Source organism: Cryptomeria japonica, chromosome 4, assembly GCF_030272615.1.
Source record: "Cryptomeria japonica chromosome 4, Sugi_1.0, whole genome shotgun sequence".
Lineage (NCBI taxonomy): Eukaryota > Viridiplantae > Streptophyta > Pinopsida > Cupressales > Cupressaceae > Cryptomeria > Cryptomeria japonica.
The window spans coordinates 628,741,958-628,754,293 of record NC_081408.1 but is presented as its reverse complement, the minus strand read 5'-3'; the positions used below and the strand labels follow the sequence as shown (position 1 = coordinate 628,754,293).

Sequence of the window (12,336 nt, the reverse complement as noted above, 5' to 3'; positions counted from 1 at the left end):
GGTCACCCCTACCTGTCATATGAATTTTTGATGTCAGTTTAATCATTTCAATGCCTTTCATTTGATGTTTTAAGAAAAATTTTAACTGTCAAAAAATATAAAAGTAGAAGATTGAAGCCACATGAAAATGCAATGCATATCTTTCTTGGGAAGAAATGAAAATCATTGTCTTAATGAGAAAATAATGATAAATTAGTAATATATGCAAAAATCCTAAATTTACTAAATAAGTTTCTAAATTAATATACTAATATATATTATATATTAACATTAGACGATAATCAATTAATAATTACTGATTTACTAATAATAAACATTAAAATTTTAAAATTATATATATTATGACAAGTTTCTATAACAATCTTATTAAATATATTAAAAAAATTAAATTGACTAAGTTTCTAAATTCATATATAAAAAAATAGAATATATTGTAAAAATTCATATTAAAATATTTTATCAATTATATTCTATCATTTTAATTATGACAAGTTTCTAAATTCATATGAGAAAATAGAACTATTTAAAAAATCATATTAAAATATTATAAAATTATAAACAATTACATCCTTCCATTTCAAAATATTCTAAATAAATTTATATTTTTATAATAAACATTCTAAACTAATATATATATCATTATTATAAATTATATTATTCTATGATATATATTACCTACTATATTTTTTTACGATTTATTTATAATTTGAAGTATCATCTGTACGATTTTAAAAAAAAATAGCATGTCAATGCATACGTTCTACTAATTTTTTAAGCTGTCAAATACAGTTCAAAAGTGAAAAAACGACCATTTAAGGCAGGTCCCCATGCGACTGCTTATTTTTAAGTTTTAAACAGCAACTAGTCCACTTAAATAAGAAAAGATATCAATTTATCCTTTCCTCTTAATTAAAAATTTACATAGAAAAAATGTGATTGCATTAGTCAGTAGCATGGAAACATGAGGTTAGCCTCTCAAATTGGAGGCCTTAAAAATTGGTTGGTACACTAAGACAACATATAAAAGCAATGAAAAATGGCATGTTATCATAATTTCATTATTTCAATCCCAAAAAACTTCTAGGTTGGACGCCAAAGTTGTTATAGTGCGGAAAATAGTAGCAATTTGAAATCCGAGGGAACTAAAAAACAAACAAAATATGCGAGCAAGGCTTCTCCATGGCGAAATAATAACAGTTGAATTTAGTGTACTAAAACAATTTTCACCCAATTTGCAGGTAACGCAAAATTTCATTCAGATTATAATTTGCTTCTGAGATGGCTTTCTAAATTTGGCGAAAGTTTGTACATCGGTTTATTGCATTGTTACCCTGTGAATTTGAAACCCTTGTGCTACCGAAGATTTAGTAGGGCTGCTAAATTTAGCCGGGTTTTGGTCAATTTCGCTCTTTTTTTCGGCCATGGATGACTTTATGTGCAGCGATGATGAATATGACAGTGACAGCATCGAAATCGAGCAAGCTGACGATGTCGAAGTTAGTTGTGCGGAAACTCCACCACCCTCGATTAAGGTAATGCAAATACATTGGTTTTATTTAATTTTTTTTTTTAACATTCAACAATTTAAATGTTCGTGATATGCTTTAATTCAATTGAAGGGTTTGATTTTCTGCTGTGCTGATTTAAATTATGGAAGCCATTTTGATCTATGCGTTAAATTTGAAACTTTGCAGTCGGCTAAAGTAATGTAAATGCAATTTTTTTAAAAAAAGAGCAATTTATACTTGATTTGTTGTTCGATTCAATAAGGGTTTGATTTGTTGATTTAATGGTGCAAAATATGGATTTTTTTTTTGTTATTATGATCTTCTGCCTGAATTTGTGAAATTTATCGTTGATTGTTTGTAAGTTTGAAGTTGTGGTTTTTGATTGAGTGATTACTTGAGGGCATATTTCAATCGGACGTTGTGGTTTCGAATTTCAGGGGGCTAGTTTGTTTTGTGCCCTAATTTTGTGCATCTTGTAGTTTGTACCTGTAAATTTGGAAGCATCAATATTCTTCGAGGTTTTAGCCTTTTTGGGTGTGGTGGTTCGTTGGTCGGTTTAATTAAAGTTGTGGGGTTGTTTAGTAAATAATTTTCGGGTAATATTCAATGTGTGGTCACGTACTTGGATTTCATCGGTTTAGTTTGTTTTATCCCCTAATTTTACTCCGCTTAGCAAGTCTTGCCTGCAATTATGGATTTCAAAATGATAATGAAACACATTGAACTAGCTTTGTCTTGGTAGTTTCCTGTGTTGGTGAATAGTGTTTATTTTGGATGTAATATATTTTATTGAGTTTTTAGGTAGTTTCCTTTTGGCACGAATTGAGTAGTTGTTTGTATAATGGGCGAACAGTGTATTTTGAATTTTTCTTCCTGCATCTATTGTTTTGATTGACTTGTCAGCTTGAAGTATTTTCTGGTTCATAGCTGAGCACTGTGATTATGGGCTTCCTCATTGAAGCATGGGGTATACCGTAAAGATCATGTACTATTTACTGCAGATTGGGATTGAACATGGATAATAGATTTAGAAATGTAGTCCATATTTTGATACCACAACCTTATTTATGCCGATTTCAATACTCCGCAATCTCTGGTGACATGTCCTCCAAGTTAATGATCACTTTTCATGTTGTGGGGGTTCGAATAGGTTCACTTTCTGTAATAATCAACCCCTTTGCTGCAAATGAACTGTCCTCTGACATATTCATTTTGAAGATGAATCCAGTTGCTTTGTATGCATTTTTGTTTGGTAACAGTGAAGTTTGTATGATCTGCGGCTGTGTTTGGCTGTTGGCACTATCGATGCAAAGTTGCTAATATTTGGAAAGTTTCAATGAAGAACGGAGAGCCATGGTTTCTGTTGGTTTTTGATTGGTTAGACCATTATCAGAGGATAAATATTAAGTATGTTTGTGTTGTTTTGTCCTTCAAATGGTGGTGTAGAGTAGAAACAAACAGCACATTTATATTGTTTAAATAATAAATCAAGAGTATTTGAAGTTGGAGTAGTGTACTTTCATCTTTCACTGGGTCTTGGAGTGGATGCAGAATTTGGGATGTATCTGTTGTCTTCTATTTATTGTACACTTGTTCTCCTTTTTTAATGCATTTGCAGAAAAGCAAAATTATGACATTGACCTTAATCCTGGCTTTTAACTGAAGTAGGCTTGCATAGCAAAATTAGAGTGTAGGGAAGTAGTGTGAGCAGCGACTACTTGATTGTAGCAAGCAAGACCTCTAAGACTCTGGTTTAGAGGAGTCATGAATGCTATATATGTGACTCTGGACCCAAATAAACATGTTCTTTATACTGCTGTTATAAGTTAAGATTCAAGTTTAGAAAACTAATTAAATGGCAAAATCTCAGGTTAACAGTTTGACCAATATGTCAAAGTTCTCCATGGATTGGGAAGTATGAGTTTGGTTTTGTTGTTTTTCTAGTCTGGATTTGCATTTTTAGTCTTCAATGCCATTTATCAATATAGACATTGTTTAGACTATCTCAGTCTAAATTCGTTGTTCTTTATTTGCTGATTTTTCAGGTGATCTGTAGAATGTGATATGTTTTTAATTTTGATTTTTTCGAAGTAAAAATACAGATCTTGTCATGGAATATTATCACATCCATAGAAGAAGGAAAAGAAAGATTTTAGAAAAAAACTGTATTGGAGATTTTGCATGATCATCATCTTGCATATGGTTTGCATGTTCATGTTGCATATGATGATCAGTAGGATGTAATATGTTTTTAATTTTGATTATTTAAGGTAAAATTACAGAGCCTGTCATTGAATATTATCACAATCCATGGATAAATGAGAATAAAGATGTTGGAAAAAATTGTGTAGAAGAATTTGCTTAAATTTTCAGATTACGCTCCATGACCAGCATCTTTTATATGGTTTTCATGTTCGTATCATTACGTTTCATTGTTCAATGACCTTTGGAGTTTTTCTCCCTTGTCTGTTCAGGATGGTTGGATGTAGCATTAACTCAGATAATGTTTTTAGCTTGTTGTTTACCTCTAGGGCTCTTTTTCCTTAATCTTTAATGTGCTGCTCAAAAACAGATCATAGTTTTGGCTTAAAAACTTTAAAAGTAGATATTATGTATCTTTATAAGGGATTCTTAACTTCTTTGTGCTTCCTTAAGCTACAGTAATACAATATCCTTTTATGTTACAGTTGTTACCTGTTTGTTTGTTATTTGCAGCTGTCTAGACATTTTGAATCCTGCATTTTTGTGTTATTGAGACTAACCTGCTGTCAACTGGTTTCAGGTGATCACAAAAGCATCCTTATTGGCAGCACAGGTACTAAATAGCTGTCAAGCTTTTGTACTACGATTTTAAATTCTATTTAATCAATAGTTCATTATATTTCAATTGCAATTCAGTGCAGTGTTTATGTATCATGTTTGTCTTAACATGTACTTACTATAATTATTTTAATTCAAGCATTTACATGCATGAGCTGATTAATTGTGAATTGACAGAGAGAAGATTTACATAAAGTGGTGGAATTGCTTCGGCTAAAGGAGCAGCATGCTCGGACACTCTTGATTCATCACCGTTGGGATGTTGAGAAGTTACTTTCTGTATTTGTAGATAAAGGAAGTGATAGATGCCTTTCCGAAGCAGGTGTTATGGTTCTAGAGCCAACAAGTTCGTGCTCTACATCCCTGCCATCTTCTGTTTTGTGTGAGATTTGTATGGATGACAAATTGCAGGAAGAAGTCACCATGATGGAGTGCGGCCACTGTTTTTGCAATGAGTGTAAGAGATGTTGCTTTCTGTTACTAAGATCTGCTATATTAGGTTCTAGTAGTTCCACCTGTTCTATATCTTAAAAACATGTAAGTAATTGAATGGCTTTATCTATGGTCAGGCTGGACAAATTATTTTGTTATTATGATAAATGAAGGAAAGAGTAGGCGAGTGAGATGCATGGCACACAAATGCAAGGCTATCTGTGATGAAGACATTGTTAGAAAGCTTGTCAGTGCAAAAGATCCTGGGCAGGCTGAACGCTTTGAGCGTTTCTTGTTAGAATCCTATATTGAAGACAATGGGAAGGTGAAATGGTGTCCTAGCATTCCAAACTGTGGAAATGCTATTCGTGTTGAAGGAGATGTGCACTTTGAAGTTGAATGTATTTGCGGACAGCAATTCTGTTTCAATTGTTTGGCTCAAGCACATTCTCCTTGTTCATGTATCATGTGGGGGCTTTGGGACAAAAAATGTAAGGATGAGTCAGAAACAGTTAACTGGCTAACAGTTCACACAAAGCCTTGCCCTAAGTGTCACAAGCCTGTTGAAAAGAATGGAGGTTGCAATCTAGTGAGTTGCATTTGTGGCCAAGCTTTCTGGTATGCACAACTAATAATGAAGACAATTTTTAGTGGCCTGTATCACTTACATTCATGTTGCAATGAATAATAGAGTAGATGTTTATGCTTTGTAGTCTTCTGTAATGTTATTTGAGCATTAGATAAGAACAGTAATGATTGACTGATAAGTGCTTAAACCTGTGAGAACAAACTATACTGTCAAGTTTGTAGTTGATACTGGTGAATAGTAGACAGTTTTTGCCATTATGACGATTGACTGATAAATGCTTAAGCCTGTGAGAACAAATTGCACTGTTGATTGTGTTGTTGATGCTGTGCGTGGTAGACAGTTTTTGCATTTGGTACAATCAAATTAGCATGGGTCAGAATTTTGTTTTGTGATTCCAACCAACTTCTTTCATTCCATATAATTTAACCAGAAATTTGAAATTATTAAAAGTTCCCATTAAGTCATGCACAAATCAAATTAGTGTGTGTTAATGTCTCTGCTTTCCATGGACGTTGTTAGTAGGCATTTCTGTCCTACTTTTATTCCATATACTTTTATAAGAAATTATAAAAAGCTCCAGTTAATTCATTAAAAAATTCAGTGTTCATTCTTCGCTTTGCATGGATATTAGATGTCAACAGTCATTTCCATCTAGTTTTAACTAGCCATCATCATGTTTTCTTTTGCTAGTTTCCTTTTCATATCTTGGTGCTGATGAAGTATTTCTTATTGTTGTGGCTTTAGTTGGCTATGTGGTAGTGCGACTGGTCGTGAGCATACTTGGACAACCATTGAAGGGCACAGCTGTGGCCGATATAAAGAAGAAAGGGAAAAGGAGTCACAAAAGGCAGAACGTGACTTGAAAAGATACATACATTATCATTCACGCTGGAAGGCACATATGGATTCACTGAAGCTTGAAGCAAAACAGAGGGAATCGGTACAGACAACAATTCTAGATTTAGAAAAGATGGAATCTGGAGTAAAAGATTACAGTTGGCTAACAAATGGATTGCAGAGGCTGTTTAGAGCAAGGCGTGCCCTTTCGTACTCTTATCCTTTTGCATATTACATGTTTGGAGGTGACTTGTTTAGGGATGAGATGACAGATGATCAGAGGACTCTGAGACAGAATCTTTTCGAAGATCAACAACAACAGTTGGAGAATGCAGTAGAGCGGCTCTCTAAGTTTATTGAGGGCCCTTTCAATGATCTAGACCAAAGCTGTGTTATGGAGATCCGTATGCAAGTTATCAATCAGAGTGTTCTCAATGATACTCTGTGCAAAAAAATGTAAGCGATTAGCTTGGAGTTTATATGTAATGCTTATTTTGTTGCTGTCTTGTTGATTTGTCTAAAATTGTGTTGAGGGTCAACCTAATGTTATGATTTATTGCTTACAGGTATGATTGCATTGAAAATGAGTTATTGGGTTCTCTAGAACTGACAACACATCATATTGCTCCCTACAATCCTATGGGTGTTTTGAGGGCATCAGAGCTAGTAGATTATAGAGAGCCCGATCCAAGTTCATCAAGTACCAAAACTAGTTTAGATTGTAATGGGCATTTTGAAGCATCTTCAGTATCAACTAGAATCGGTAAGTCATACCATTCACAATTTTCAACATCCAGTTGTAAGGTCCATCTGAATCTGGGACAAGGATATAAATAATAAAACCAAATCTGGATTTTCCACAAACATAGTAAAAACTAAAAAATAAAGAGATCATAAAATTGAAGGAAAACACAAATTTATAAATGATATTGAGAAATAAATGTTCATTTTCTTCATTATTTTCTTCCCCTTTTAATGTATTTCCATGCATGTTAAGGTATTGTTAAATCTTGATGTATGTTCATCATCTATATATACTTGGGGTATATAAATCATTGCACAATTTATTTGTAATACAAATTAATATTTCCTATATAACAGGTAGCATTGGTACTTATTGGTACCTTATTTACAATATCGTAATCTTCTAGTCAAATTAATTTTCCCTATATAACAGGTAGCATTGGTGCTTGTACGTACCCCCTTTACAATATCTAAATCTTCTATTCAAATTAATCTTTCCTATATGATGCTTAGCATTGGTACTTATTGATATCTTCTTAATTATATCTTAATCCTCTATCATTCTGTGCTCAAGTGCTTGAGTTGGAACTATTTTAATTTTATCTAACCTACACTATGTTTAGGTGCCTCATTAGATCCCATGAGTCCTACAGAGCTTGCAAGTGTATGGAGGCTTGGAGACTGATTAGTAGATGATTGTGATATTGGTTTTGTCTCTTGTTTGGAGGTGTGGTTAGTTTCTTGCATAAACTAAGACTTAGAGTTTTCTTATCCAATGGTTGCATGCTAATGATTGGTAAAGAAGAGAGTTTTCTTATCCAATGGTTGCATGCTAATGATTGGTAAAGAAGTGAAGATTTTGTGGTGCAAACATCACTACCATACTCTTCGTTTTTGTTTTGTTCAAGTTATTACCACTTCAGGAATTTATAATAGAATTTCATTTTTTTGAAGTTTTTCTGAATGTTCTGGAATTATTTGATACCGTTGGTTTTGTTCATCTCAAGGCCTTTCCAGAATGCATTTGCTTATGAAATTTTTGAATCCAGTTAAAAGAGTTACAGACAACAGGACCTCTCTTCTAGGGAAGTTCTATAGAATCAGATATCAAATTGCCTTTCTAGATTAAAATTCTTGTCTGGTCACAATTCCTTTTGGAAAAGTTTGTTTTGTTTTTGGTGCACTCTAATCCATTGTTGTAAGTCTTCAAGTATGGTTCCTATGTCTAGTGGGGACAATTACAATGTCTGGAAGAATTTAAGCTGCGAGTTCAAGACCTATGGGGCTTAATTCCAAGTGATGAAGATGAACCTGAATATGGATCATAAATGGAAGGATGAAATTGGAAGCACATTGTGGATATAGCAGTGAAACATGTAGTTCTTAATGTCTCTCTGATGTGCGTCAATATTTAATTTACATTTCCCTAAGGATACATATGACAAGGCCTAGAATTTGACAGTCACCCTTACCTGTCATATGAAATTTTTACGATGGCTTGATCATTTAAATGCCTTTATTTTGATGTTTTAAGAAAAATATAAATTTTCAAAAAAAAAGTTTAATTTATGAAGAAGTTTATATGAGATCTTCTATATTTAAATAGTTTTATCAATTATACATATTAAATATGAGAAAAATATAAATTTCTATTTTTAATAAAGTAATCCAAATAATTTAGTACACAATTCTTAAAAATGCCAAGAAACTATACAAAGTACAATAATCTTATATAAATCTTCATGTATAAGTTTTTTTTTTAGATAAGTGCTATCGAGTATGGGGATAGCGCCCTATATTGATAATAAAAAGTATTACATATGCACCGGATCCCCAAAAAGGATATGGTCCGTACTAGAAAAACAAAAACAGTCATCAACCAATCAAAGGCCAAAGACGCTACAGAAGCCTCAAAATAGTCGCAATACGAGTACCCAAAGTCGCCACCTTTTCAATTTTGTTGTCTGACAGCCAACCCAGATCTTCATTCATCATCCTACGAAATGGACCCATTTCGCCAGTGGAGACCCCTGCACGAAAAACATCCCATGCATTGCCCATAAAATTCTCCCGCTTTGTCCACAACTCTGCCGCAACAACCTGGTTCTCATCTTCCGAATCTGAAACATCCACATCCGAGAGGAAGCACTCAGGATTGAAGAAAGGACCCAAGATGCTCGTCCATTCCTCTTCCAGCTCCAAGACGACATTGCCTATTGCGTTGGCATCCACATCCTCGACAAACCCGTCCATTTTCTCAACGCATGCCTCCTTGGAAGGAAGAATGTCCACTAGCAGGCAAAGAATGATCTCATAAATGAAACCATTGCACCGGTGCCTTTCTTCATTGAGTGCGTCCTCAACAATTGCAACAATCACTGCTTGCCCTTTGACATCAATGTCGAACAGTCGGTCACACTGCTCTGCCAAAGTCTCATCACGACACGTACATCTCAGTCCAAAGTGATGAACCATCATTCTGAAATAATTGTGAAGAAAGCCTCCTCAAAAACAAACCCGGTCTTTGCATTATATTACTAAACCAAAAACTGCTCTGCGAATCATCCAAACATCCTAAAATCGCTGGTCGGGAAACAATATCGAGGTTTCTGCCCCAACGAAATCCAAGCAAATATGCCTCTGCTGTCTAAGAAAAGAAAGGAGAGTGCCGTATAATGTACGTGTCATCACACACACCACATGATGAAACCCTCGATCTCAACTTATCTCCTGATCACGCAAAGACAAGGAAATTGGATCTACCCAATCCCAGACCTAGGGATTGATGATTTCTCCCGAATCAAGATCTGCAGTAGAGCGTCTAGAATCTCATCCACCGAAGACAATTGTCTGGAACATGAACTAGATATTCCCATGTTGGCCAGGCAATCCGCCCCCGTGTTGCCTTCTTGGTATGAGTGTGTGAAAGTACATTCAGAGATGAGCCCTGTAAGGTGTTGAATCCTAGGGATCCAACAATCTAGCTTCCAGTCCGTGAATCGCTGATTGGATATGTCATTGAGGATAACTTGCGAATCACCTTCAATCATAACCTTGTGAACCCTATTCTTCACACACCATTCAAGACCTGCCTCGAGTGCTGATACTTCAGCAATGTTGTTGGTCGATACACCCATCGGACCATATTTAGCTCCCACCAAATTGCCGGATTCATCACGGATAATTGCCCCATAACCAGACTCACTCAGATTCCCTCTGCAAGCCCCATCGAAATTCATTTTCAAACACCCAGAGGGAGGAGGAGTCCACTTAATATTTTTTCTACAGTATTTCAAGTCAGAGAATTTGTAGTCGCTGTTCTTTGACAATAGCCAAATGTTTTCCATAGCCATATCCCATTTAGTATATGATTTATAAGTTCTACCAAGAGTCTTAACATTAACCACTTCTTCGATGGCATGTTTGATCTTTGGAATGAGGACATCAACTTCCATAGCCTCATAATTAAAAATACGACGGTTTCTCTCCTTCCAAAGGTGCCATGTCAGCATGGATGGACTCACAACCCAAAGAATACCCCATTTGGAAGACTTTTAGCGACTGATTCCTAACCAAATGACACTACAAACAATCAAGAAGCCAATCCCAACATTGCTTTGCGTAGGGGCACCAAAAAAGTAAATGCTTGACCGTCTCTCCATCCTTTTTACATAATGTGCACACGTTGGGTCCCGAGATGCCAATGAATTTTAGTCTCTCCCCTGTAAGAATACGTCCATGCAACACGATCCACAAAAAAGCACCCGCCTTAGGTAGAATGCTTTTATGCCAACACAATGCCTCGGGCCAATCAATATCTTTCTCTCCGTGTCTTTGTAATTCGTATCCCAGTTGCACTTTATACATTCCTGATTTGGCCGCACACCACAACAAACTGTCATCTTCACAATTGTAGTGGATCTTTTTCTAACTGCATAACAATTCATCCAATTTCTTCCAATTTTCTTGGTTCCATTCGCCCACCACTTTCCAGTCTATCAGGGCGGTAGAGCTAGGCACGTGTTGCATATAGTCTGCAACAAAGGGGCCGATTGTAGCTTCCACCTGATTGACCCGATCTTGGTCCTTGAAAGCCTCAGCCAAGGGAGTGTCTCCATTCCATGAGTCTCTCCAAAACCTTGCCTTTTTGCCGTTACCAATTTTCCAAGTCAAATGCTCCGTAATGATTCTCCTACTTTCCCAAATAAATTGCCAGACAGGGGATCCTCCATCTGAATTTGCTAATGTGAAGATTCTTTCCAGATTTGGAGAGTCAAGATATTTTCTGGATAAAATTTTGCACCAAATTTTCTGAGGGTGCATGTACATTTTCCATGCCAACTTGGCACCAAGTGCCAAATTGTGCAAATTCATTTTTCTCAGACCAGCCCCACCCTCATCTTTGATTAAGCAAGCCGTATCCCAGTTAATCAAAGGGATTTTCTTCTTGTCTTTGGACCCTTCCCACAAGAATTTTTTAAGTAATCCATCAAGATCATTTGCAGCTTTGGAGGATAATTTGAAACATGACGTATAATAAATAGGTATAGCCAACAATACTGACTTGATCATTTGTATCCTCCCAGCCTGTGTAAGCCATTTGTTTTTCCACATTGCTGCTTTGGTGTGACATTTGTTGATCACCTCCTCCCAAAGCTTGTTTTGGAATCTCCTTGCAGACAATTGCACTCCAAGATATTTGATGGGGAACTCACCAATCTGAAAACCCAAAATATTTGCAATCTTCAATTGGGTTCTCTTGCTAGTATTGATGAAGTAGACCACAGACTTAGTTTTGTTCATGCTATGCCTTGAGCAAACCTCATATTCCTCCAAGATGGCTTTGATTGTCCTTGCTTCCCTCTTCGTGGCTTCTCCAAAATGAATAGTGTCATCACCGAATTGTGAATGAGATATAGGATTTAGATCTTCATGAATTGAAACGCCCCTCCAGCTACCCAGAACCACTAACTTTTTAGTATTTCTACCAAGAGCTTCTGCCATCAGAACAAACAGGAAGGGTGACAGGGGATCTCCTTGTCTTAACCCATTAGTGGCATGAAAAAAACCGCACACCGAGCCATTAACAATGATCGAGTAGCATATGGAAGAAACACAATGTTTGATACAATTTAGCCAACCTCTCTCAAAACCAAATTGCTCTAGAATAGAAAACAGAAAGGTCCAAATTACCCGGTCATAAGCTTTGCTAACATCTAGCTTCAAATCATTCCATGCTTCGTATCTCTACTCATGGTATGAATGGTCTCTGCCGCAGTGATAATACTGTCTGCAATCTCTCTCCCTGGTGTGAAGCCATGTTGTTCAGGTGAGATCAATTTGTCCAGAATAATCTTCAATCTATTGACCATTGCCTTGGATATGATTTTGTACAGAGAATTGCAC

General features: G+C 35.7%; 1 protein-coding gene across 4 annotated transcripts in view; it reads left to right on the top strand.

Moving 5' to 3' along the window:
* The first annotated feature begins 1,061 nt into the window (after nt 1-1,061).
* The window catches only part of LOC131079037 (probable E3 ubiquitin-protein ligase ARI2), a 35,956-nt gene continuing 24,681 nt past the window's right edge, over nt 1,062-12,336 (top strand). For 2 of the 4 annotated variants that reach the window (XR_009113897.2, XM_058016914.2), the window contains exons 1-6: nt 1,062-1,532; nt 4,291-4,323; nt 4,506-4,785; nt 4,898-5,378; nt 6,094-6,642; nt 6,753-6,949. Coding sequence is in view for 2 of the 4 variants with exons in the window: in XM_058016914.2 (XP_057872897.1) it covers nt 1,422-1,532; nt 4,291-4,323; nt 4,506-4,785; nt 4,898-5,378; nt 6,094-6,642; nt 6,753-6,949 (1,651 nt within the window). In the remaining 2 variants the exon portion in view is untranslated. The remainder of the gene's footprint in view (nt 1,533-4,290; nt 4,324-4,505; nt 4,786-4,897; nt 5,379-6,093; nt 6,643-6,752; nt 6,950-12,336) is intronic. The other 2 variants (XR_009113896.2, XM_058016913.2) reach the window with 1 other exon arrangement.